The 27,998-nt window shown below is 45.6% G+C and overlaps 1 protein-coding gene across 1 annotated transcript in view; it reads left to right on the top strand.

Moving 5' to 3' along the window:
* Window positions 1-27,998, top strand: part of PDCD11 (programmed cell death 11) — a 52,662-nt gene that overhangs the window by 12,863 nt on the left and 11,801 nt on the right. The window contains exons 13-26 of the mRNA XM_075612517.1: window positions 493-744; window positions 2,821-2,970; window positions 4,570-4,764; window positions 5,298-5,468; window positions 6,408-6,627; window positions 6,950-7,105; window positions 8,166-8,281; window positions 8,860-9,374; window positions 10,495-10,557; window positions 20,166-20,253; window positions 22,324-22,413; window positions 23,751-23,853; window positions 25,151-25,328; window positions 26,413-26,466. Of these exons, the coding sequence (XP_075468632.1) occupies window positions 493-744; window positions 2,821-2,970; window positions 4,570-4,764; window positions 5,298-5,468; window positions 6,408-6,627; window positions 6,950-7,105; window positions 8,166-8,281; window positions 8,860-9,374; window positions 10,495-10,557; window positions 20,166-20,253; window positions 22,324-22,413; window positions 23,751-23,853; window positions 25,151-25,328; window positions 26,413-26,466 (2,351 nt within the window). The remainder of the gene's footprint in view (window positions 1-492; window positions 745-2,820; window positions 2,971-4,569; window positions 4,765-5,297; window positions 5,469-6,407; window positions 6,628-6,949; window positions 7,106-8,165; window positions 8,282-8,859; window positions 9,375-10,494; window positions 10,558-20,165; window positions 20,254-22,323; window positions 22,414-23,750; window positions 23,854-25,150; window positions 25,329-26,412; window positions 26,467-27,998) is intronic.

The raw sequence follows: 27,998 nt of genomic DNA on the forward strand, positions 1-27,998 counted from the left end.
TTAAATAAAAACAGCAGTTCTTTGCCTTTCCGGCAATGCAGCTATCTATGCTGCCGACCAAGATCCGTTCTCCCGTGATGAACCGGTGAAGACCCAGCTTCTCTGGGCTCGCAATATGGCTGCCTATTTCAAAAGAGGAAGTTGCGACTTCCTAAATGGTTATGGTAACCCAAGTAAGCTTAATACATAAAAAAAAAATTAAAAAGGCATAATGTGGAGGGGGAAAAATGCAGTAAATATCATCTAATACTACACAACTGATTTATTTCAAAAACACACAGGATTGTGAATGAAATGCTGCTTTAAGCCCATTCACGGTTTATTGGAGAGTGCAAGTCTGCTATTTCTGCGATTAATTCTGTGTGTGCTTTAGTTCATGTTATATTCCTTCCTGGTTACGTACCGTTTCATTGGTTGTGAGCGTTCTCATGCTCCTGCAATTCAGGCCCTGCCCGCTATAAAGGGGTCCTCAACATTTCTTGTCTGTCTTAGGTTCTCACTGTGGTTCCTGCAATCAAGAAGCTGATCCTGACCCGGAAGAAAACCCTGATCAGCTCAAAGCTGCCAATAATCGGCAGTTACCAGGACGCTAAGCCCGGGATGATCACCCACGGCTTCATTGTGTCCGTCAAAGACTTTGGCTGCATCATTAAGTTCTATAACGAAGTGAAAGGACTCGCTCCCCGCAGAGAGCTGGGCTCTGAACACATCCCTTCTCCAGAGAAGGTCTTCTACACGGGGCAGGTAACACGACCCTCACTGCAAAAACTGTACTGAGCCTGAAACATGGGGGAAATACATTTTCATGTTCAACAACTATTTTATCTGTGTGTTTCTCAACTCTTATTGGGCAGTCCGGTATGTTGCTTCCCCCACTCTCAAAGAAAACCGTTTACAGCACAATACATTACAGACCCAGCTCCATTCAGCAAGAACTGCAGCCAATTGCAATAGAGCTTAAAATCTAACTATTTGGCTGTGTGTAACATCAACGTGTCACATTTAAAGTGTCTGTGGAGTTAATTTTGGAGTTAAAATTGGAGGCGAAGATTAGAGGAAGATATGGACTCTGCACAACAACTTTTGCAACTGTGAGAACTTTACTTTCTAAATGCTAGGATTATTTGTACAGTTCCTATCCTCCAATTACTGGGAAGTCTCTCCTCCTGCATCTCACCATGCCCTCCCTATTACGTTCTCTACTGTTTCCTCACTCCTTTGTGAACGTCTCTGTTCTCTTCAACTTCCCCACTCTCCTCCTTTCCACATTTCTTTCTCTCCTCCCCTCCACCTATACATGTGCCCATACGCTGCACCATTATTTATACACCTCCCTCCCAACAACTTCTTTATCCCTCAATTAAAAGCACCCACACAAATCCTCTATTCACACCCTCTATCTACTCCTTCCTGTTGCTGGGGATCTCTCATAATCCTGAACCCAGACCTAAATACACCTGATCTCACCCACACCTCCCTGCTACCTCTTCCCCTGCAAATGGTGTTAACCTTCTTATTTAATACTGACCTATCTTAAAACTTGCCCCACAAATCAAGCATCCCAAAAAATAGCCTGGCTATTGTCCCACAGTCACTCCTTTCACCCATTGTGACCAAGCACTGCCATCTACTGCAGTTATTCCCTCACTTACTGTCTGTAAGTCTCCCATCAAACCACTTGGATTGTAAGCTCTTCGGGGCAGGGATTTCCTTTCCTATAGTCTGATTTTAATGTGCTTACTGTGTTATTATAATTCCCTGCACTGTATTCTTTGACGTACAGAGTACATTTTTGGTGCTATATAAATAAAAATACATACTTACATTAAAACATTGGGGTTCTCCCAAAAAAATGTGATGCTGACCCGTTGCACCATGTAGTAAATGTGGCACTAAATTCTGAAACTCTTTATGGCCCATTCTGTTGAAGGGTTAGGGTGTGTTATGACTTGGCACTGCGTAGTAAATCTGGCCCTTTGGGGGGGAAGCCACTAACCTGTGTGACGGGTTTACGTACTGAGATCCCGATTTAAATTCCATTAACTTGAATGGCTGTTCTCTTTGGGGATTTAACCCTTAAGAGATGTTTGTGAATCTTCCTCTTAGGGGGTAATTCTATATACGCAAAGCGACCATGTGGGTCGTGTTCGTCTGACAATCCCTCTTCTCTTCCAGAGATAAAGAATAAGGCGATACGGGCCAGCACACCCCATCCTATTAACGTGACCGATACGGGCCAGCACACCCCATCCTATTAACGTGACCGGATATTAACTCCGGATCCACACTGGATGAATCTGCCCCTTTGTGTCATAAACATTTACTGCACTTCTGTATTTCTATCCTCGAGCATATTTTCCTTTAGATTTATGTCCTGTCATTTATTGAACACATTTTTGTATTTTTTATGCCCAGCGGAGCGACTTTCTCTGCTCGGTCATTTTTTTTTTTCCTGACCTCACTGTCATTTTGAGCTTTAATTTAACACCTTCACGTCTCGAGGGATCAGAAGACCATTGACTCTGGTTTCTAAGCTGCATTTTACACCCAGAGATAGTAAGCTCAGGGCAGGGGACTCCTTTTCCTATTGTTTATGTCTGAAGCGCTTATTCCCACTATGTTCTAATATTATGTCACGTGTATTGTAACGTGCTATGTACCTTAATAGCACTTTGTAATAAAGATACACGCACGCACCTGCCCACATACATTTTTTTCCCCCTAACTGCACATTTGCTTTAGTCGCCCGAAAACGGATTACTTTAATGGCATGACTCCTGTTCTTCTTTAGCTTGGTCGCTGATGCACTTTTCCGTACAGGTGATCAAAGTGCGAGTCCTGGAATGTGAACCCGCGCAGGAAAAATTGCTGCTGTCCTTCAAACTGCATCAGGAGGGTGAGGAAGAAGCGGCCGCAGCGGAGCAACACTACCCCAGGAAGAAAAATGCATTAAAGCAAGAAACCGGCAAGGTATTGCCTTATAATACTCTGGGAGTGCCGTCATTCCTGGAACATCGCTGCGGAACTAGACTTATAAACGCGCACACCCTGCAAGCTCAAAACGCAACCTCCCCCCCCCCCCCCCCCACACCATATATATTTGTGTCAAAAAGAGTGCTGCTGGGTTTGTCATTCTTTGGCCAAAGTATTTTAAGCCGGTTTGTGACCCCATCTCCCTGACTTTAAGGTCGCCCAGACAACTTTTAAATAGTAGGTCTTGCGATGTGCCTGGGACTGAGACTTCTTCGTTCGTCAGAGCGGTTCCGAGAATGTTTACAGGTAGTGTTGGGACCTGCAGTTGGGCTATACCATGGCCAGGCTTAAATACTTTGTCCAAAGAATGTGACTGCATGACCCTTACTTATGAAAAGACAAGTATTTAACTATCTAATTTGTCATATGCGATGTAGCACTGAGGGTTTTTGCCTTTTGAACTGTACTTATTGTTGGTTTATTTGAATATTTATTTAATCGAATCGGGTGTTTTACGTGGGGAAATGACAGTGGGCTTTGTGTTGGAAGAAGCCGTAATATCGGAATAGTAACATGTCTGGCTTCATACTGCGGCGTAGCCCATGTACCCGCTCTTACTCCCAGACGTCTGCCATGCTTACGGTCCGTTCCTGCGTTGCGTGCGTAGTAAAGTGAGCTCCTCTGGCAGCGCCGCGGTTCCGTTCCGTTGTCACAAGGCGTGTAAACCCCGTGACACTGACATCCGGGACCTGTTTCTTCTGCAGTTGATGTCCATAGGCAATACATTTCCATTGGCCTTAATACCATCTTGTAGGGCTTTGTAGGTCAACTTCACAGAACAAAGTCGCTGGGCACGTGGAAAAACGGAGCAGGTCCGGCCTAAGCCAGAGGCTCGCAAAGATTTGGTTTAACTTGTACAATTGTTACTGTTAACTTTCTGTGCTTCCCTAGGTCAATAATTTCTAGGTCAATAATTTCCTAGGTCAGAATTTAGACCAATCAGCATGTTTTTCAGTGTTCTAACGGTACAGCCTATAATAAATTAATCATTACATTTAATTCCCTGTCTGTAGTAACTGAATGCAGATTACAGATGCAGCGGCTGTTATTTGAACTCTTCACGCGTTGTGTACCTCTGGATACCCATGTCATGGCGCAGGATTTCTTCCAACCGTACCGCCATAAGACGCGAGTGCAGAAAATGGCATTTTAGTGTTCTGGTTTTTAAACACCTGAAATTGACACAGTAGCACAGAACTGTACACATTAGAATTAATTCATTTAATTGCACACAATCCATGAAATTCAAACAAAGCAACCGCGATAAAACACGTGTGCCTGGGGCGATTGGCCGCGTGGAGTACAGCAGCGCACACGAAAACGGCTCTGTGATTTGTTTGAATAACGGCCGCTGCATCTGTATATACTGAATGGTTTCATTTTATTTTAACGCTCCTGTTACCCGTTGTTTCGGATTTAACTTCTCACCCTGCCCAACCCATTAATGCGCAGAATTCAAAGCCATGTAAAAGCTCCGTCAATGTTTTACATTTTTTAGCCTCTGATGTACGATAATGCTACTTTTTTGACTTCCAGCTGGTTGACACAAAGATTGTGAAGAAGACTGACCAGGGATTTAATGTTTCCGTCCTGCCCGAGGAAACCCGCGCTTTCCTTCCCAAAATGCACCTGTCGGATCATGTCGCGAATTGCGAGCTGCTGTGGCAGTGGTTAGAGGAAGGGGAGCTGCTCCCGGGAGCGATGTGTTTGAGCAGCACTAAAGAACAGAATGTATCCTTGCGTTCATTTCTGTTAATCCCTTTACTTGAGTTGTGTGTTTTCCCTGCTTATCTCAAACCCTCTGCCAGCAACAGTTACCCAAAAATGGAAGTGTCCCCATGTTGGCGATTTGTTGTGAGTTTGCAGACCGGCTAAGTGCCTATTCTGCTGGACTTTGTTTTTAGAGAACAAGCCTTTGTAAACTGGAAAAGTAGAATGTTACTCTGCACTGTTCTATTGTGTCGCACAATCTGTTCTCAGGCAATGGAACGGATTGTTACATGCGATCATATCCCACCTAATATGCTGCTGTAAGGAACGGATAAAATAGGAAGGAGTGGCACTGTCTGATTTAAAAGAAGATCTATGTTTATTTAGCAGCCTGTCTTTTCAAAAGATTTAGGCAAAAATCTGTAAGGGGACAAGCTTTCTTATCCCGTTCTGTACATTTAAAAACAAAGCAGTGGTGCTGTGACCAGCAGCTGTGCGTTCTCTGCATTCATGGAAACGAAGCGCGTTGGTTCCATCCTTGACAACTTGTGTAGATATTAACAAAGAAAACTGCACTGATTTCATCTTTGGAGCAGGGGTTGTGCGTGAAGGATATCTGTAACGTGCAGCTCGGGATGTTACTCACTGGGTTTGTGAAAAACATTATGCCATACGGTGTATTCGTGGAATTCCCATACGGGCTGGTGGGACTGGTGCCCAAAGCAGTAAGTAAGAGAGGTGTGTGTGTCTGTGTGTGTCTGTGTGTGTCTGTGTGTGTCTGTGTGTCTGTGTGTCTGTGTGTCTGTGTGTCTGTGTGTCTGTGTGTGTGATATTCTGCTGTGTAAAGGTGGCAGTTGTCACTACTGGTCTCTGGGAAGAGCTAAACATGGGGGAAATGCAATTTCTTTAATCCGGGTTTTTTTTTTTTTAATATTTCAGAAAATAAAATCTGTATAGATGTGTAACCTCCACCAGGGTAACCTTTGTTCAAGGACGGACTGACTATATCTGTCTAGTCCCAAAAATTAACTTATTTTTTTTATCTGATCAACCAAAATTATTAAAAAGGCGAACTGAGCGAGCGAATGTTTGTGTCCCTGCTCGGCTAGCAGGGATCACGTAATGACTGGCCAATAGGAAGCCGTGATGTCACCCAGTGCAGCTTCCTGTTGTCCTGCATGACGGAGGAGCTTTTAAAAGTTGAGATACCGGCACCCCATTTGTAGGGAAGTATCTCTGGAAGTAGGGGTTCCCCAGAGCTGAAATTAAGGGGATTCAGCTCCAGAAGACCCCCTACTTCAATCCTGTGGGGGACAGGGGGGGCAAATGGACACGCTTGGACTGCCGCTTTAAAGGGTGTGATCTAGCGGTACTAGTAGGTATGGTGATGTTTAATTATAGGATTGAAAATGTGAGCCAAACGAAAACATTGAATTGCCATATTAATAAAAACAACTCCAAAAAAGCTGCAAACTGGTAAGAGCAATATTGTTCGTTACCGTCATGTTTTGTTATTAATTGTTCTGGATTGACCAGACCTTCGTGAAGTGAAGCCATATTGAGATGTGGTACTGTTGCGTGCTCGTGCAAAGCCCTTTAGAACGTAGCTTCAAAATAGAAACATTGGAGATTGGTGATTTGTATACACCGGTTTTCTCTAATAGCAAATAAGCGACAAGTTTGTGACCAACATCCGTGAGCATTTTGTGGAGGGACAGACGGTGGTTGCCAAGGTAACAAACGCAGACGAAGAGAAGAAACGCATCCTGCTGACGCTGAAGATGTCGGCGTGTGCTCCTGATGACTGCTCCACTGGAAGCTTCTCAAAGCTCAGTCAGTGTCTCACTGAGCTGCAGCTCCTGAAGAGTCTGATTAGTAAAAAAGGTGACAGATTTTTTTCTTAAATATCTGGGCTTAGATGGGAGGGGGGGGGGGGCACTGCTTTAAAAAGTTGGGCAAATGTATTTAAATTGACATTTAACTAAACGTTGTTTCTTGGATAAAGTGGTCTAATGACCATTGGGCTTTCACCAGGAAGATATTCGGCAACAACTTATACCTGGTCTGCTAACCGACTCCTGCTGAAGCTTTTGCCGTGTGTCTGGTATTACCTGCACTGCGAAGGTGTATGCTGCTTCCTGTTTTAAGTGTTGGAACTAATTTTGTTCTCCTCTCGTCTCTCTCCTATTTCCATCCCATTTACTAGCGGATCCAGAGGGAGGTGAGAATCTCTCCACCTTAGTCCCTGGAAAAAAGCTGAGCCTGGTGGTAGAGAATGTGGAAGAGGATGGATCTGTCCTCTTCAGTGTTGGCCGGATCGCTGGAGCTCGGACGGTGTCGGCCACGCAGCATCATATTGCAGGTACACCGTTTCCCCCGCCTTCCTTTCTGTGCAGGTGGCCCGTGGGGTTGGTTGTTTGACTTCTTCTAAATCATCATAAACTATTTAAATAATGTGGTACATAGGAGTGAATCTGAGATGGAATATCATCATCTCTTACCTGCCAGGTAACATTGTGCCTTACCAAATGGTTGGCTAACACCTACAGTGTTATCGGGATAATACAGTATGTTGTGACCTTATCAGTGAATGAGATAATCTGTATTACTAGTTGTTGAGAATTTGTGTGCAGACACAGTTCCAATGCATGTTATAACTTACCAGTCACTAGAAATGGGTTATTGATGTGTTGTTTTTTCTTATATATTTTATCTTGAAGCCTTGGTGCCTTTCTATTGGGATACTTTTTAGTGCTACTTTGTGTCACTAGTATAAGTGACCATATGAGCCTCTAAAGTTTTATAGGCGCCCACGGTTGCCTTTTGCTGATGCTTCCATTTGGCTTACTGAGCACCTCCCTCGGGTAATTGGCCGAAGGATAACATTTGGGGCACTAAGTCAGGCTGCGGCAGTAGTGGGCAGCCTTTGGTTGTAGTTGTGCACCACTAACTTCCCACGAAGCTCGGATTGATGAAGGTCAAAGCAATTTGAGAGCGAGTGCTGCAGAGAGAGGCAGCTGCTGACACATTGCAGAGTAAGGCTGCGTCCATAAGGCCTTCGACTGCGCGGGAGCGGTTTGTGGACAAGATAGACGCGCCGTGGGGGGCAAGTCATGGGGCGTGTCTGTGACGTCACGGAGCTGGTTAGCCCTCAGTTGGGTGAACCGCTCACGTGACCTGCCAGTCATGCTGAGGAATCGGTTTGAACTGATTCCTTGCGCACCCTCCTGCTGTCGCGCGCGTGCGCGATCAATGCCTTCAGGCCATGTGATCGCGCCGCGCACGCCTTCGCAGCATGGACGCCGCCTAAGACGTTCAATTGGGTAGAAGAATCATCTTGCTGAACCATATTTCTGGTCCCCCCGTATGGATAAGCTGCATTCTTTACCTAACCTTATGCAAAACATTTGCTTACTTTGTAGGTAAAAGCCTTGTCGCGGGACAGAAAGTGAAGGCTGCGGTTCTGCACGTGGATGTCCTGAAGTCTCACGTTCATGTGTCTCTTTGTGCGACACTCCTGTGCAAGAGAAAAGAGACGGTAAGCGTGTTCCTGTCACACAGCTGCAGCTTAAGGCTAAGGCCCCAGTGCGTGCGCGAAGGGGTGCCTGGCGGCGCTCGTTCCCGGCAGCAGTGCGACCTGGGGAGGCGCCCTCATTGGTTGAAACGCTCAAGTGACGCGGCCGTCTCGCGAAAAATCAAACATTTTTGTCTCCTCCAAAACCTGTTGCGTTGCCGCGCACGTCGCATAGCGTGCAGCATGGCCGGACTGGTGCACTTACATGCATTTGTTCGTGCCGCCGTCGCGTGCACTATGTCGGCAGCCATAGTGTTGCATTTGGAGCTGTCTTATAGGTCTCTGTTCTGTCTACTGTCAGGCCCCTTCCTGGTTTATACTGTTGTCCTGGCAAACCCTCCCCTTTTCTCCTCTGTGACTTGGGCAGCTCTTCCCCTTGTCACTTGGTTCAGTCTTACCCCCTATTTCCTCTGTGTGGGTCATGTTCTGTCTTTTTTAGAGCTTACTTCACTGCTGCACAGTGTGATGCTTTATTTACCTATCCCTATTTCTATCACGTTACCATCCCCTAATAACATGTCCCCCCTCATCCCCCCATGCAGCTCAAAGAAAATTCAGCTTATTCTGCGATTGTGCAGCATGTAGCCGAAGAGTTTGCAATCGCCTCCTTGGAGGGTACAGGACAGCTGGCTGCCGTTCCTGTGGCCTGTCACTTTAATGACACGTTCCGTTTTGAGTCCGAAAGGTTCACCGTGGGGAAGAATATCTCCTTGATTTTAAAAACCACTTCCACCGATGAGCATGGAATTCTGCTGGCCGTCCAAAATCCAGCCGACATGAGGACCAACAAAAAAGTGGATCAAAAAACACCGGCAAGCAGTGTGTCGAGCAACGCCATGAAACACGGCCTGCGCATAGGCGAGGTGGTCACGGGAACGGTGAAAACGGTGAAGCCAACATGTGTGCTGGTGTCCATCAGTGATAAAGTAGTAGGCACTATCCATGTCTCTCAGATAATGGAGGATTGTCCACTTGGCTCCTTCCCAACATCCAAGCTGAAACCAAAGCAGAGCGTGACTTGTCGAGTTATAGGAGGGAAAGACGTGAAGACACACAGGTAAGTTGTTTTTCTGCCATGCAGTGGTTGATGATCAGGGTTGGTCTTTGGAAAAGGAAAGATGTGTTAGAGGCAACTGTGTTGGATAATATTAGTGTTCCTTAGCGTCTTCATGCAGAGGTGCCAAACACATAAACTTCTTTGCAAGTAAACCAACTATTCCTGGCTTTCAAATGCCTAAAAGGGAGGAAGTCACCCCGTGTTCTCTGTGCCTTCTCACTGTTGGGGAATCTCTTGATGGTCAGGCTGGGGACAAACGGAGCACAATGCAGCTTGGTATATTGTTCTTCTGTGTTTGAAAGCTTTGCTTCAGACGCCTCCAAGAACTTAAATTGGAGTACCACATCTGTATCGCTGCACCGGGGATGTGAACAAATATAAATATGCAAGTGGAACCTGAATTATTGTCCATTGTGTCTTACCAGAAGCCCTTGATCATCTCCATTGAGACTCCTTTTTCTTCTATGCATTATTATATTATTTTATTTGTAAGTTATGGCATGTCCCCTCTGGTAGGGGGCTGTCATATGCACCCACCAATGAATTACTTTGTCTACCTCTCCAGAATGAATTTGATATATTTCCACTAAACCAGGTTTCTCTGAAAGGGGGCAGTTCCACGCTTCCTTTATCACCAGTAAAAAGAATGATGGCATTTTGGCTTCAACCCCTTGACCACTGTTTACACCAGGGGGGCTCAACTCCAGTCCTCAAGCCCGCTCAACAGGTCAGATTTTGAGGACACCACAGCTTCAGCACAGGTGGCTCAATCAGAGGCTCAGTCGAAAACAGCCACTGTCCTTTGCTGAAGCAGCGACTGATTGAGCCACCTTTGCTGATGCCTGGTTATCCTGAAAACCTGACCTGTTGGAGGGGCTTGAGGACTGCAGTTGAGCCCCCCTGCTGTAAAGGGACCTGACTCTTAGACTCCGTCTTGTCGTTCTCTGTAATATGATCTTTGAAATCTAGATAGTGGTCTTCAAAATTATACTGAATATAGCATTATATTTTGAGGCAGTGAAATGATCGTGCAATCCCAAGCCCTATATAGACATGTGGGTATTTTATACATTAAACGCACGGTCACCTATAAGCGGAGTGCTGTGTTTTCTTGTGACAGGTTTCTGCCCATCACCCACCCACATTTCAAGCAGTCGGTTCCGGAGCTAAGCATACTTCCCAGGTAAGAAACTCTTAGGTCAACCCCTTTAATGTGACTCCTGATTGCTCTTGCACAAAGCAAGATAAAGGATTTGGCGCGTCTCAAAAAGATGAATACGATTTCCATGTAGGGGACTATATTGAGGACCGTGCAGCCCTCGTACTGGTCTTCGTGCATGGAATGTAGGAATAGAAGTAAAAAAACACTTTGCTGAACGTCTCTCTAGGGTAGGGTTGGGTAACGCCTGTTCTCAAGGGCCACCATCGGTCAGGTTTTCAGCATATCCCTGCTTCAGTGCAGGTGGCTCAGTCAAAGAGCCACCTTTGCTGAAGCAGGGATATCTTGAAAACTTGACCTGTTAGTGGCCCTTGAGGACTGGAGTTGGCCACTCCTGTGATAGATATTTGGTCAGATGCAGCATTAACTAGCGACTAAATTGTTACATTCAGATTAATATCAGCAACCTGTGAGTAACAGCTGGTTAAGGAGCGGGCTTGCTACCAAGATACATACAGGTAGATATTATCCACCTGCATAGCAATAAATAGAGTATGACCAGCAACTGTCTCCTATTTCTATAGTACCCACCTATAGGGTTCTGCCTGATATTGTATACTGATGTTTATATTCTGTCTAAGCTAAATTAAATCAATTTTGCTGGTACTTGACAGATTACAGAATCGTTTTTTTTTTTAAAGTCAAAATTGGCACTCTTTGGAGAAAATGAGTAAATAACTGCAAGTAATTGGGAGCCCACCATGCTAAATGAACTGGTAATACTAGTAATTATGGTGCAAACCAGGGAGTAGTTATATAGTTAGTTAAATACAATTCCCAGCATAACCTTCCTACGCTCTCAAAGGTGGGAGGATTTAACTATCTGTATCTAGAGCTCAACATCAACAAACGGAATAAACAAATGCAATGCCGTTTATAAACCTCGAACGCCATTGTGTACCCTGCCGACGGGTTCACCTCTCAGTATTGGAGGATAACGGCGTCGGACTCCTGTGTATATTTGGGGATAGGAGAGATAGGTCTCACCTCTTAGTATTGGAGGATAACGGCGTCGGACTCCTGTGTATATTTGGGGATAGGAGAGATAGGTCTCGGCTCTCAGTATTGGAGGATAAAGGCGTCGGACTCCTGTGTATATTTGGGGATAGGAGAGATAGGTCTCGGCTCTCGGTATTGGAGGATAAAGGCGTCGGACTCCTGTGTATATTTGGGGATAGGAGAGATAGGTCTCGGCTCTCAGTATTGGAGGATAACGGCGTCGGACTCCTGTGTATATTTGGGGATAGGAGAGATAGGTCTCGGCTCTCAGTATTGGAGGATAAAGGCGTCGGACTCCTGTGTATATTTGGGGATAGGAGAGATAGGTCTCGGCTCTCAGTATTGGAGGATAACGGCGTCGGACTCCTGTGTATATTTGGGGATAGGAGAGATAGGTCTCGGCTCTCAGTATTGGAGGATAAAGGCGTCGGACTCCTGTGTATATTTGGGGATAGGAGAGATAGGTCTCACCTCTTAGTATTGGAGGATAACGGCGTCGGACTCCTGTGTATATTTGGGGATAGGAGAGATAGGTCTCGGCTCTCAGTATTGGAGGATAACGGCGTCGGACTCCTGTGTATATTTGGGGATAGGAGAGATAGGTCTCGGCTCTCAGTATTGGAGGATAACGGCGTCGGACTCCTGTGTATATTTGGGGATAGGAGAGAGAGGTCTTGGCTCTCAGTATTGGAGGATAAAGGCGTCGGACTCCTGTGTATATTTGGGGATAGTAGAGATAGGTCTCGGCTCTCAGTATTGGAGGATAACGGCGTCGGACTCCTGTGTATATTTGGGGATAGGAGAGATAGGTCTTGGCTCTCAGTATTGGAGGATAAAGGCGTCGGACTCCTGTGTATATTTGGGGATAGGAGAGATAGGTCTCGGCTCTCAGTATTGGAGGATAACGGCGTCGGACTCCTGTGTATATTTGGGGATAGGAGAGAGAGGTCTTGGCTCTCAGTATTGGAGGATAAAGGCGTCGGACTCCTGTGTATATTTGGGGATAGGAGAGATAGGTCTCGGCTCTCAGTATTGGAGGATAACGGCGTCGGACTCCTGTGTATATTTGGGGATAGGAGAGATAGGTCTCGGCTCTCAGTATTGGAGGATAAAGGCGTCGGACTCCTGTGTATATTTGGGGATAGGAGAGATAGGTCTCACCTCTTAGTATTGGAGGATAACGGCGTCGGACTCCTGTGTATATTTGGGGATAGAAGAGATAGGTCTCACCTCTTAGTATTGGAGGATAACGGCGTCGGACTCCTGTGTATATTTGGGGATAGGAGAGATAGGTCTCGGCTCTCAGTATTGGAGGATAAAGGCGTCGGACTCCTGTGTATATTTGGGGATAGGAGAGATAGGTCTTGGCTCTCAGTATTGGAGGATAACGGCGTCGGACTCCTGTGTATATTTGGGGATAGTAGAGATAGGTCTCGGCTCTCAGTATTGGAGGATAACGGCGTCAGACTCCTGTGTATATTTGGGGATAGGAGAGATAGGTCTCGGCTCTCAGTATTGGAGGATAAAGGCGTCGGACTCCTGTGTATATTTGGGGATAGGAGAGATAGGTCTCGGCTCTCAGTATTGGAGGATAACGACGTCGGACTCCTGTGTATATTTGGGGATAGGAGAGATAGGTCTCGGCTCTCAGTATTGGAGGATAAAGGCGTCGGACTCCTGTGTATATTTGGGGATAGGAGAGATAGGTCTCGGCTCTCAGTATTGGAGGATAAAGGCGTCGGACTCCTGTGTATATTTGGGGATAGGAGAGATAGGTCTCGGCTCTCAGTATTGGAGGATAACGGCGTCGGACTCCTGTGTATATTTGGGGATAGGAGAGACAGGTCTTGGCTCTCAGTATTGGAGGATAAAGGCGTCGGACTCCTGTGTATATTTGGGGATAGGAGAGATAGGTCTTGGCTCTCAGTATTGGAGGATAACGGCGTCGGACTCCTGTGTATATTTGGGGATAGGAGAGATAGGTCTCGGCTCTCAGTATTGGAGGATAAAGGCGTCGGACTCCTGTGTATATTTGGGGATAGGAGAGATAGGTCTCGGCTCTCGGTATTGGAGGATAAAGGCGTCGGACTCCTGTGTATATTTGGGGATAGAAGAGATAGGTCTCGGCTCTCAGTATTGGAGGATAATGGCGTCGGACTCCTGTGTATATTTGGGGATAGGAGAGATAGGTCTCGGCTCTCAGTATTGGAGGATAAAGGCGTCGGACTCCTGTGTATATTTGGGGATAGGAGAGACAGGTCTTGGCTCTCAGTATTGGAGGATAAAGGCGTCGGACTCCTGTGTATATTTGGGGATAGGAGAGATAGGTCTCGGCTCTCGGTATTGGAGGATAAAGGCGTCGGACTCCTGTGTATATTTGGGGATAGGAGAGATAGGTCTCGGCTCTCAGTATTGGAGGATAACGGCGTCGGACTCCTGTGTATATTTGGGGATAGGAGAGATAGGTCTCGGCTCTCAGTATTGGAGGATAACGGCGTCGGACTCCTGTGTACATTTGGGGATAGGAGAGATAGGTCTTGGCTCTCAGTATTGGAGGATAACGGCGTCGGACTCCTGTGTATATTTGGGGATATAGAGATAGGTCTCGGCTCTCAGTATTGGAGGATAACGGCGTCGCACTCCCGTGTATATTTGGGGATAGGAGAGATAGGTCTCGGCTCTCAGTATTGGAGGATAAAGGCGTCGGACTCCTGTGTATATTTGGGGATAGGAGAGATTGGTCTTGGCTCTCAGTATTGGAGGATAACGGCGTCGGACTCCTGTGTATATTTGGGGATAGGAGAGATAGGTCTTGGCTCTCAGTATTGGAGGATAAAGGCGTCGGACTCCTGTGTATATTTGGGGATAGGAGAGATAGGTCTTGGCTCTCAGTATTGAAGGATAAAGGCGTCGGACTCCTGTGTATATTTGGGGATAGGAGAGAGAGGTCTTGGCTCTCAGTATTGGAGGATAACGGCGTCGGACTCCTGTGTATATTTGGGGATAGGAGAGATAGGTCTCGGCTCTCAGTATTGGAGGATAAAGGCGTCGGACTCCTGTGTATATTTGGGGATAGGAGAGATAGGTCTCGGCTCTCAGTATTGGAGGATAACGGCGTCGTACTCCTGTGTATATTTGGGGATAGGAGAGATAGGTCTTGGCTCTCAGTATTGAAGGATAACGGCGTCGGACTCCTGTGTATATTTGGGGATAGGAGAGATAGGTCTCGGCTCTCAGTATTGGAGGATAACGGCGTCGGACTCCTGTGTATATTTGGGGATAGGAGAGATAGGTCTCGGCTCTCAGTATTGGAGGATAAAGGCGTCGGACTCCTGTGTATATTTGGGGATATAGAGATAGGTCTCGGCTCTCAGTATTGGAGGATAACGGCGTCGGACTCCTGTGTATATTTGGGGATATAGAGATAGGTCTCGGCTCTCAGTATTGGAGGATAAAGGCGTCGGACTCCTGTGTATATTTGGGGATAGGAGAGATAGGTCTCGGCTCTCGGTATTGGAGGATAACGGCGTCGGACTCCTGTGTATATTTGGGGATAGGAGAGATAGGTCTTGGCTCTCAGTATTGGAGGATAACGGCGTCGGACTCCTGTGTATATTTGGGGATATAGAGATAGGTCTCGGCTCTCAGTATTGGAGGATAACGGCGTCGGACTCCTGTGTATATTTGGGGATAGGAGAGATAGGTCTTGGCTCTCAGTATTGAAGGATAAAGGCGTCGGACTCCTGTGTATATTTGGGGATAGGAGAGATAGGTCTCGGCTCTCAGTATTGGAGGATAACGGCGTCAGACTCCTGTGTATATTTGGGGATAGGAGAGACAGGTCTTGGCTCTCGGTATTGGAGGATAAAGGCGTCGGACTCCTGTGTATATTTGGGGATAGGAGAGATAGGTCTCGGCTCTCAGTATTGGAGGATAACGGCGTCGGACTCCTGTGTATATTTGGGGATAGGAGAGATAGGTCTCGGCTCTCAGTATTGGAGGATAACGGCGTCGGACTCCTGTGTATATTTGGGGATAGGAGAGAGAGGTCTTGGCTCTCAGTATTGGAGGATAAAGGCGTCGGACTCCTGTGTATATTTGGGGATATAGAGATAGGTCTCGGCTCTCAGTATTGGAGGATAAAGGCGTCGGACTCCTGTGTATATTTGGGGATCGGAGAGATAGGTCTCGGCTCTCAGTATTGGAGGATAACGGCGTCGGACTCCTGTGTATATTTGGGGATAGGAGAGATAGGTCTCGGCTCTCAGTATTGGAGGATAACGGCGTCGGACTCCTGTGTATATTTGGGGATAGGAGAGATAGGTCTCGGCTCTCAGTATTGGAGGATAACGGCGTCGGACTCCTGTGTATATTTGGGGATAGGAGAGATAGGTCTCGGCTCTCGGTATTGGAGGATAACGGCGTCGGACTCCTGTGTATATTTGGGGATAGGAGAGATAGGTCTCGGCTCTCAGTATTGGAGGATAACGGCGTCGGACTCCTGTGTATATTTGGGGATATAGAGATAGGTCTCGGCTCTCAGTATTGGAGGATAAAGGCGTCGGACTCCTGTGTATATTTGGGGATAGGAGAGATAGGTCTCGGCTCTCGGTATTGGAGGATAAAGGCGTCGGACTCCTGTGTATATTTGGGGATAGGAGAGATAGGTCTCGGCTCTCGGTATTGGAGGATAACGGCGTCGGACTCCTGTGTATATTTGGGGATAGGAGAGATAGGTCTCGGCTCTCAGTATTGGAGGATAACGGCGTCGGACTCCTGTGTATATTTGGGGATAGGAGAGATAGGTCTCGGCTCTCGGTATTGGAGGATAAAGGCGTCGGACTCCTGTGTATATTTGGGGATAGAAGAGATAGGTCTCGGCTCTCAGTATTGGAGGATAATGGCGTCGGACTCCTGTGTATATTTGGGGATAGGAGAGATAGGTCTCGGCTCTCAGTATTGGAGGATAAAGGCGTCGGACTCCTGTGTATATTTGGGGATAGGAGAGACAGGTCTTGGCTCTCGGTATTGGAGGATAAAGGCGTCGGACTCCTGTGTATATTTGGGGATAGAAGAGATAGGTCTCGGCTCTCGGTATTGGAGGATAAAGGCGTCGGACTCCTGTGTATATTTGGGGATAGGAGAGATAGGTCTCGGCTCTCGGTATTGGAGGATAAAGGCGTCGGACTCCTGTGTATATTTGGGGATAGGAGAGATAGGTCTCGGCTCTCAGTATTGGAGGATAACGGCGTCGGACTCCTGTGTATATTTGGGGATAGGAGAGATAGGTCTCGGCTCTCAGTATTGGAGGATAACGGCGTCGGACTCCTGTGTACATTTGGGGATAGGAGAGATAGGTCTTGGCTCTCAGTATTGGAGGATAACGGCGTCGGACTCCTGTGTATATTTGGGGATATAGAGATAGGTCTCGGCTCTCAGTATTGGAGGATAACGGCGTCGCACTCCCGTGTATATTTGGGGATAGGAGAGATAGGTCTCGGCTCTCAGTATTGGAGGATAAAGGCGTCGGACTCCTGTGTATATTTGGGGATAGGAGAGATTGGTCTTGGCTCTCAGTATTGGAGGATAACGGCGTCGGACTCCTGTGTATATTTGGGGATAGGAGAGATAGGTCTTGGCTCTCAGTATTGGAGGATAAAGGCGTCGGACTCCTGTGTATATTTGGGGATAGGAGAGAGAGGTCTCGGCTCTCAGTATTGGAGGATAAAGGCGTCGGACTCCTGTGTATATTTGGGGATAGGAGAGATAGGTCTCGGCTCTCAGTATTGGAGGATAAAGGCGTCGGACTCCTGTGTATATTTGGGGATATAGAGATAGGTCTCGGCTCTCAGTATTGGAGGATAACGGCGTCGGACTCCTGTGTATATTTGGGGATATAGAGATAGGTCTCGGCTCTCGGTATTGGAGGATAAAGGCGTCGGACTCCTGTGTATATTTGGGGATAGGAGAGATAGGTCTCGGCTCTCGGTATTGGAGGATAACGGCGTCGGACTCCTGTGTATATTTGGGGATAGGAGAGATAGGTCTTGGCTCTCAGTATTGGAGGATAACGGCGTCGGACTCCTGTGTATATTTGGGGATATAGAGATAGGTCTCGGCTCTCAGTATTGGAGGATAAAGGCGTCGGACTCCTGTGTATATTTGGGGATCGGAGAGATAGGTCTCGGCTCTCAGTATTGGAGGATAAAGGCGTCGGACTCCTGTGTATATTTGGGGATAGGAGAGATAGGTCTTGGCTCTCAGTATTGAAGGATAAAGGCGTCGGACTCCTGTGTATATTTGGGGATAGGAGAGATAGGTCTCGGCTCTCAGTATTGGAGGATAACGGCGTCGGACTCCTGTGTATATTTGGGGATAGGAGAGATAGGTCTCGGCTCTCAGTATTGGAGGATAACGGCGTCGGACTCCTGTGTATATTTGGGGATAGGAGAGATAGGTCTCGGCTCTCAGTATTGGAGGATAACGGCGTCGGACTCCTGTGTATATTTGGGGATAGGAGAGAGAGGTCTTGGCTCTCAGTATTGGAGGATAAAGGCGTCGGACTCCTGTGTATATTTGGGGATATAGAGATAGGTCTCGGCTCTCAGTATTGGAGGATAAAGGCGTCGGACTCCTGTGTATATTTGGGGATCGGAGAGATAGGTCTCGGCTCTCAGTATTTGAGGATAACGGCGTCGGACTCCTGTGTATATTTGGGGATAGGAGAGATAGGTCTCGGCTCTCAGTATTGGAGGATAACGGCGTCGGACTCCTGTGTATATTTGGGGATAGGAGAGATAGGTCTCGGCTCTCAGTATTGGAGGATAAAGGCGTCGGACTCCTGTGTATATTTGGGGATAGGAGAGATAGGTCTCGGCTCTCAGTATTGGAGGATAACGGCGTCGGACTCCTGTGTATATTTGGGGATAGGAGAGATAGGTCTCGGCTCTCGGTATTGGAGGATAACGGCGTCGGACTCCTGTGTATATTTGGGGATAGGAGAGATAGGTCTCGGCTCTCAGTATTGGAGGATAACGGCGTCGGACTCCTGTGTATATTTGGGGATATAGAGATAGGTCTCGGCTCTCAGTATTGGAGGATAAAGGCGTCGGACTCCTGTGTATATTTGGGGATAGGAGAGATAGGTCTCGGCTCTCGGTATTGGAGGATAAAGGCGTCGGACTCCTGTGTATATTTGGGGATAGGAGAGATAGGTCTCGGCTCTCGGTATTGGAGGATAACGGCGTCGGACTCCTGTGTATATTTGGGGATAGGAGAGATAGGTCTCGGCTCTCAGTATTGGAGGATAACGGCGTCGGACTCCTGTGTATATTTGGGGATAGGAGAGATAGGTCTCGGCTCTCAGTATTGGAGGATAACGGCGTCGGACTCCTGTGTATATTTGGGGATAGGAGAGATAGGTCTTGGCTCTCAGTATTGGAGGATAACGGCGTCGTACTCCTGTGTATATTTGGGGATAGGAGAGATAGGTCTCGGCTCTCAGTATTGGAGGATAACGGCGTCGGACTCCTGTGTATATTTGGGGATAGGAGAGATAGGTCTTGGCTCTCAGTATTGGAGGATAAAGGCGTCGGACTCCTGTGTATATTTGGGGATAGGAGAGATAGGTCTTGGCTCTCAGTATTGGAGGATAAAGGCGTCGGACTCCTGTGTATATTTGGGGATAGGAGAGATAGGTCTCGGCTCTCAGTATTGGAGGATAAAGGCGTCGGACTCCTGTGTATATTTGGGGATAGGAGAGATAGGTCTTGGCTCTCAGTATTGGAGGATAACGGCGTCGGACTCCTGTGTATATTTGGGGATAGGAGAGATAGGTCTTGGCTCTCAATATTGGAGGATAAAGGCATCGGACTCCTGTGTATATTTGGGGATAGGAGAGATAGGTCTTGGCTCTCGGTATTGGAGGATAAAGGCGTCGGACTCCTGTGTATATTTGGGGATAGGAGAGATAGGTCTTGGCTCTCAGTATTGGAGGATAACGGCGTCGGACTCCTGTGTATATTTGGGGATAGGAGAGATAGGTCATGGTGACCAGTATTGGGTAGAAGCTGCCATTTCTTCCCACCACAACATTACAATATTACGCAACACTAGTGTGATACCTCCAGAGGGCGCTGACACTGCTAGATTTATAGATAACATTATCTTTCTCTTCCCCGCACAAGAGTTACAGGTAACTATTTGCACGTAACATTTTTTACAGCCAGTATTAGCCCCTCCACCCCATATATTGGGGCATCTATTTGTATAATACAAGCAATTCGGTCTTGTTTCCCCGTTCTATCCCTTGATTTTAGAAAACTTGAATCTCTAAATTTGTTACTTAGTTTTAAGAAATATTTAGTGAAAGTTAGGTCTTATTTCTCAGTATATTCACAGTAACTATTCCATTGTATAATAAGATATCCACGAATGCGCATGTTATAGGGTTTGTCTGTCTTTCCCTTCTGTATACATGTTGTAACCCAATTATTCTCACCCGGAATGTTGTACCTGTCTGTGACAATCTGTTGACCCCTTGAGCAGTCACGCCTGTTTATCTTTTCTTGCAGTTTAATGAACGTTGAAGACCGAGTACCCCCAGCGACGGAGCTGAAAACGTACGCGGCTGGTCAGAAGGTTACCTGCTATGTGCTGAAGGTACTTGTTACAGTGAAATATAGCTAGAAAACAGCATTGTTAGGGACTGGTAGAAATGGTGACTTTTCCAACCACCGCGCTATACTGAGCACAGTGGGCTGTTATCTGATACATGGATAACTTTGTAATCGCATAATACAACAATAGAAGTACTTCTATTGGTACTCTGCAATGCTGTAAGGTACTCCAAAGTGAAAAAGCAACACTTGTACGTTGCGTTCATTCCCCTTACACGCCCTGTGTTCTAATTTGAAACGTGGGCAGGTAAATGGCAGATGAGGTTTAATACAGATAAATGTAAGGTTATGCATTTGGGGTACAAGAATAAAAAGGCGATTTACAAATTAAATGGAGATATATTGGGGGAATCCTTGATGGAGAAGGATTTAGGAGTGCTTGTAGACAGCAGGCTTAGCAATAGTGCCCAATGTCATGCAGTAGCTGCAAAGGCAAACAAGATCTTATCTTGCATCAAACGGGCAATGGATGGAAGGGAAGTAAACATAATTATGCCCCTTTACAAAGCATTAGTAAGACCACACCTTGAATATGGAGTACAATTTTGGGCACCAATCCTAAGAAAAGACATTATGGAACTAGAGAGAGTGCAGAGAAGAGCCACCAAATTAATAAAGGGGATGGACATTCTAACTTACGAGGAGAGGCTAGCTAAATTAGATTTATTTACATTAGAAAAGAGGCGTCTAAGAGGGGATATGATAACTATATACAAATATATTCAGGGACAATACAAGGAGCTTTCAAAAGAACTATTCATCCCACGGGCAGTACAAAGGACTCGGGGCCATCCCTTAAGGTTGGAGGAAAGGAAATTTCACCAGTAACAAAGGAAAGGGTTCTTTACAGTAAGGGCAGTTAAAATGTGGAATTCATTACCCATGGAGACTGTGATGGCAGATACAATAGATTTGTTCAAAAAAAGGTTGGACATCTTTTTAGATGGGAAAGGTATACAGGGATATACCAAATAAGTATACATGGGAAGAATGTTGATCCAGGGATTAATCCGATTGCCAATTCTTGGAGTCAGGAAGGAATTAATTTTTCCCCTTAATGGGGTTTTTTGTTTGCCTTCCTCTGGATCAATAAGTATAGATATAGGATAAAGTATCTGTTGTCTAAATTTAGCATAGGTTGAACTTGATGGACGGATGTCTTTTTTCAACCTCATCTACTATGTAACTATGGAATATATTCTGCATTCTCTCATGTTGGGTATGAGCTGCTTGCTGGTCCTTAATAAAAGCAGAAGTATGAGGTCTTTCTACATTCTGTTCCTGTTTCTCCCGGGGACAGGGGTTTTCATACTCTTGAGTATGTATGTATAACTTTGTTTATATAGCGCCATTAATGTACATAGCGCTTCACAGCAGTAATACACGTGACAATCATATAAATTACAAGTAACACATAATGGAAATAAATGCATTCAGACATAAGTGACATTTAGGTAAGAGTCCCTGCCCGAAGGGCTTACAATCTAATTTCAGGAACATTATATTTTGACATTGAGGGGGGAGGTAAATTTGAGTGGTGGATGTATTTCTTATACAAATTGGCCTCCTATAACTATTTGTAAATACAGTACATTTTAAGTTAGTCTTTAAACGTGTTCGGCAGAGACATTTGTTGTGTTTGCACAGTAACCTCGTCCGATCCCCGACCTTTATTGGCTGTTTGAACGGGGTAGTGTTTCAGTCACGCGATGCCTCTAGCTTTTGCCCACCCTGTCCTTGATTAGATGAAAGGGAAGATTTGCTTCAATAGCAAAGACACAGCAGCCAAATCTTTGCTTTAAGCATGGTTACATTTGTTTAAGAAAGACCATTAGATTATGTTCTTTACAAAATGTACATTTTGGTCGGTTGCTAGTGGTTGCACCTTGTGCGAAGGGCAAGCGAAAATCTGCATTAGCCCTAATAAGATGCCTAATTTCTCTGATAACCGCAGTTTCTAGGAATAAGTGAAGTCATTATTTTGACGTGTTGTTTTCGTGGTGCTGTGAACAAAGACCCAACGGCTTTTGCATTTGTTTTGCCCCCTCTGTAGTATAATAAAGAGAAGAAATATCTGGAGGTGGAGATTGCACCCGAAATCCGTGGGCGAGTTGAACTGCTGCTCCTTTCCCAGTCATCCAAGGTGAGAACATCCCCGGTTACCTCCGTGCTGCACCCACTGTGTCGCATGATGTGTGAGATGAGCACTTTGTCTGGGGCAGGACTAAGCAAACATCTCACAATCCCACACACCACTCGCTCCACTCACTGACGGCGCCAGTGGACATGAAATATTTGACAGCTAGATTAGTACAGGAGCCATAGTTCTGTGGTTGAGTTGACATAGAGAGCAAACTATTTTTTTTTACTTGTCTTAACTTGAAACGCGTTGACGATTTACACTGGTTTTATTATTTACAATCCGATGTATTTTTGGAGATAAATCGTACCCATTTTACTCCCGATCCACTATATGTTGTGCCCCTCTGAAGCAGATAAACCCTCCCGCTGATTAGTTTACCATGATATTCAGGTGGCCGATGTTGCATACTGCGCATATACAGATATAGCAAACCTTAAAGCAGCAATACTACATCCCCCCCCTTTATTTCTCTTATTTGTATATGTAAAGCATGTGGCAGTGTATAATTCTACATTCTTACCTAAACTGGCAGTCGTTTGGCACTCCTGTTCTAAATCTGTAAAAATCCTGATTGTGTGCCTAACTAAATGGCAGCCTTCTAACTCTGTGCTGTAGTCGGTGAAATGCTGCAGCTGATATGTAACATTATATTAATAAGTGCAACACATTATTGTTAGAGGTTTCAGAGTAATAGACTGTCTGCTGTTTGGAACACAGCAACAGATCTGTTTGTGATACTTTGTTGCCAAAGGGCAGAGCACAAAAAGGTGTGTTTGGGGGAGGTGGGAGAGCCTTTTCAAAAGGGATAGTGGATATGACTTTCTAAATAATTGCGGTAGCAACCATAGGATGATCAGTACATTCAATTTTTTTATTTAAAATGGCATTGGGAGTTTAAAAAAAAATCTAATATTGCAGAACTATATCAGAATTTTTCAAGTTTTTGCTGCTTTAAGGTTTGCGTGGCCCGAACGGATTAATGTTGCGGTGAGCGGAGAGACACAATCCTGAAGCATGAACCACCCCCAGCACAATTGCGACAGGCTGTCCCCAGCTCCACGGGCGTGTGCTTTTTTTTTGTTTTAGCTGCGACACTGGGGCCAGTAGGTCTTGCTAAATCTTTACATCGGTGTGACTCGCCTGTGTGTGGTTGTACGACACACCTGTCACATGATTCATTTGTCACTTGTGACATCTGAGAATCCTAAAATGTAACCTGTTCCTAATTGTGCCACACACGGTCCCAGTGAAACCAGCCTCACTTTCCTAACAAACCAGTGTGAGATCTTTTTGTAAAGTGTTTTTTTCCTCTGTGTTAAGTAATTCTTGTTCTTCAGATTTTAAAGCGCCCCGAAAAAAGTTTCAAGCACGGCCAGGCCCTGTCTGCCACGGTGGTTGGCCCGGACATCACTCATACACACCTCTGCTTGTCACTTACAGGTAATGTCCGGTGTGATTGCTTTTCCAGGGTTCATGCACTACAAAAAAATCTGAATGTAAAAGTGGAGGAAGTTTGAGCTGCTGCAGTGCAGGAAATAGTTATTTGTATTCTCTTGGGACATAGGAAGCAGATCTAAGTGTGTAAGCGCTAATGTTACATTCCTTACCCAACCCACCGGTGTTATTAGACTGAGAACATGTCATTGTTTCCAACACGGCTCATTATTAGGCTGACAGTGCAAGTGTTGACTTTAGTGTAATTAATGCAGCAGTCCAAGCTGACGTTTCCCCCCCCCCTTTAATATGTGCATCAATATTGATAAGTAATTAGCTCAGTTGTCGTTCTGTGATCGATCAGCAAAGATTCGGATCGGCGGTTCACTAAATGTCTGTCAGTGCAGCAGAAGAGGACCAAAGAGGCAAAGTTCTGTGGGGAAGATCATGTGACCAGGCAGTCACTAGATTCAATTGGTGCACTGATAGAGAGAGGGCAGGGTTCAAAAAGGGGTGTGCCAGAGCCTGTTTCGGAAGAGAAAGGGGATGCGACTTTGTAAATGGTTGCTATAGAAACAAAAATGCTTGTTACATTATAGTACATTAAAAATGTAATTTCAGAGTTGTTAAAAAAAATCCGATGTTGTGTAATGCGTTCAACGGAATGCATTATCTGGCGTCGGATAAGCCGTTCGACTGGTAACGCACCGTTGTATAGCGAGGCCTACCTGTATTGGTGAAGTTTATATTGATTTCAAGCTTTTGAAACATATACGAAGTATGAAAAAGGCTAGTACCCTGAACCAGTATGATGAGTCTATAATTAAGAAACCATGGATCACAACTGCACAATCATCCCCTGGAGTTCTGAAACGTTCGCACAATTGTACAAGCATACCCCGGTTTAAGGACACTCACTTTAAGTACACTCGCGAGTAAGTACATCTCGCTCAATAGGCAAACGGCAGCTCGCGCATGCGCCTGTCAGCACGTCCTGAACAGCAATACTGGCTCCCTACCTGTGCCAAAGCTGTGGCAAGCGGGGAGACTATAGAGCCTGTTACAAATGCGTTATTTATATCAGTTATGCACGTATATGACGATTGCAGTACAGTACATGCATCGATCAGTGGGAAAAAGGTAGTGCTTCACTTTAAGTACATTTTCGCTTTACATACATGCTCCGGTCCCATTGCGTACGTTAATGCGGGGTATGCCTGTACTATATTGAAACATGCTGGAATGTTGCTTTTGTTCGATGGCTTGGTGTTAAAGTAAGCTGGCCTGGTTCGTGTCTTCACAGAGGTCTATACCCTGAGCGAAGGTTCCGTTCTAATCGGCTGTGTGAAGAAAGTGATCCCAGGCACCGGCCTCGTTGTGTCCCTCCCGTTTGGAAAGACTGGGAAAGCCGGCCTGTTTCATATAAGTGACTGCTATGCCGAGGCTTCATTGGAGAACTTCAGCGCTGGAAAGTTTGTCGGGTTAGGATCAACCAATTGGATTGCTCTATGCACAGTTTGGCAAACCTTGTTCGGAACCTGTTATGTTTAGTAGGTGTATTGAATGAAGGGTTTACAGTATTATAATGCGGTCTGACCACATTCACGTATTTGGGTTACATTCAGAATTGGTACGTCAAAGTCCTGTGACGCATCTGTAGCCAATCACCTCCTCAACCATCTGCACTTATCACTAGAAAGGGCTGGAATGATTTTACTTGAAAATGTAGCTATTTAAAAACCCAATATAATCTATCCAAGCTAAACCCAGGGAAAGCTTCATTAATGAACTGCTGTGGGTAATTGTTTTGGTGAACTCTGAATTTGACAACGATTTCCCTTCGTGCCTGAAGGACCGCATATGGCAGTAGCTACGGTAGTGTCACCAGTAATATCGCTGAAGTTAATATAAAGTCTTTGTTTACTGCAGCCGTATAAAACCTCTCGCTCAATAACATATTAGAAGTACTCTGTGGAATTGTAATTCCTTTCCCCATATAACTGCCAGTAGCGCTTTTTACACAGAACTTTCCAATCGTGGATGAGTGAGCATTAAAGTTGGCCGTGAAGGGACTTTAGATCTGCTTATAAATGTTCAGAATGCCCAGCTTCCAGTAGCAATGTAGGGCTGTTTCGTGTTACTTTGAGCTTATTGTTAGAACCGAACAGTGAATGGTTTGTACATCATGCACCTCATCCACATCAATAATAACAATAACCGCATGTTCTTGTACAGCGCTGCTAGTTTTAGCGCTTTAGAGACATTTTGCAGGCGCATGTCCTGCCCTGTGGAGCTTACAATCTATGTTTTTGGTGCCTGAGGCACAGGGAGATAAAGTGACTTGCCCAATGTCACAAGGAGCCGACACTGGGAATTGAACCAGGTTCCCTTCCTCCAAACACAGTGCCAGTCAGTGTCTTTACTCACTGAGCCTCTCCTTCAATACATTTAAATATCTTTCCTGTAGATCCAAACTATTCTTTCAAATATTTAACTTGCTAATATCACAAAATAACAATTGTTTATTTTTTAACAATCCCTGTTTTTTCCTCTCTCCAAATACAGGTGTTGTATTGTCTCCACTTCGAAGACCATTGAGGTGTCTCTGAGACAGTCTAGGTAACGGCTTGTGTAGTTTATTTGTGTACTGCTTTTTATTCCACTACATTCTTGCACAAACAGGTATTTTGGTTGAAGTTGCTGTTCTTATTATACGTTTGTTTCCCTGCATAGTACAAAGCTGGCAACTGACTGCAGCAAACTTTGTAATGAAATAAGAAATTAAAAAGGGCAGTTACAATGTGGAATTCATTACCCATGGAGACTGTGATGGCAGATACAATAAATTTGTTCAAAAAAAGGTTGGACATCTTTTTAGAAAGGAAACGTACAGTATACAGGGATACACCAAATAAGTAAACATGGGAAGGATGTTGATCCAGGGAGTAATCCGATTGCCAATTCTTGGAGTCGGGAAGGAATTTATTTCCCCCCTTATGAGATATCATTGGATGATATGACACTGGAGTTTTTTGTTTGCCTTCCTCTGGATCAGTAATTAAGTATAGATATAGGATAGAGTATCTGTCGTCTAAATTTAGCATAGGTTGAACTTGATGGGCGCATGTCTTTTTTCAACCTCATCTACTATGTAACAATGTAAAAGCAACAATCTGTATAAGAAAATGTATCTATGCTAGGAGACTGCAGTTGTTGCTTTAAAATGTAATATTAAGAGTTATTCACCATTCTGGCCACTGGAGCAGAGTGTTTGTCACGCTGTTATATTTCTGTGTTTGTTTTATGCCAGAACCCGCTGGCTTTTCTTATACTACAGTAATTACTTGGGGAATTATATGGTTCCTTGGCTGTCTTTGGTCCAGCTTGGGAGTGAATGGAAGACATTGCTTCCCAGCAGGTTACGTCATGGACTGGAAGTGGTTTAAGAACCAATGCTGCTTTTAGGCCACTTCACAAGCAGAAGATACAAATGTCTGGCATTGTCGTCATATTCTTTATTGCCGCGCCCTGCAGAGCGCGGTCCCACGCGGGAGATGCAATATGTCTGGCATTGCCGTCATATTCTTTATTGCCGCGCCCGGCAGAGCGCGGTCCCACGCAGGAGATGCAATATGTCTGGCATTGCCGTCATATTCTTTATTGCCGCGCCCTGCAGAGCGCGGTCCCACGCAGGAGATGCAATATGTCTGGCATTGCCGTCATATTCTTTATTGCCGCGCCCTGCAGAGCGCGGTCCCACGCGGGAGATGCAATATGTCTGGCATTGCCCTCATATTCTTTATTGCCGCGCCCTGCAGGCGCGGTCCCATGCAGGAGATGCAATATGTCATTCTTCTTCCGACTGCAGTCTTTTAAAACCTAGGTTTGAAGCAGGAGGTCCCTGGAACTGAACCCCATTCATTCCAGATCCCGGGGCCCCCTGCTTTCCAGGATACAGACCCCCGAAAGGGGGTGCCGATATCTCGGCAAAGTTAAAAGCTCCAGCGTCATGTGGGCCAATAGGAAGCCGCACCTGATGACGTCACGGCTTCCTATTTGCCCGCACGGAAAATCCGCCATTACGTTAACCCTGCTAGAGGAGCGGCCACCGGCACCTACGGAGGCAAGAGCAGGGGAATCCTGGAGCTGAA

This window comes from Ascaphus truei, chromosome 8 (assembly GCF_040206685.1).
Source record: "Ascaphus truei isolate aAscTru1 chromosome 8, aAscTru1.hap1, whole genome shotgun sequence".
Classification (NCBI taxonomy): domain Eukaryota; kingdom Metazoa; phylum Chordata; class Amphibia; order Anura; family Ascaphidae; genus Ascaphus; species Ascaphus truei.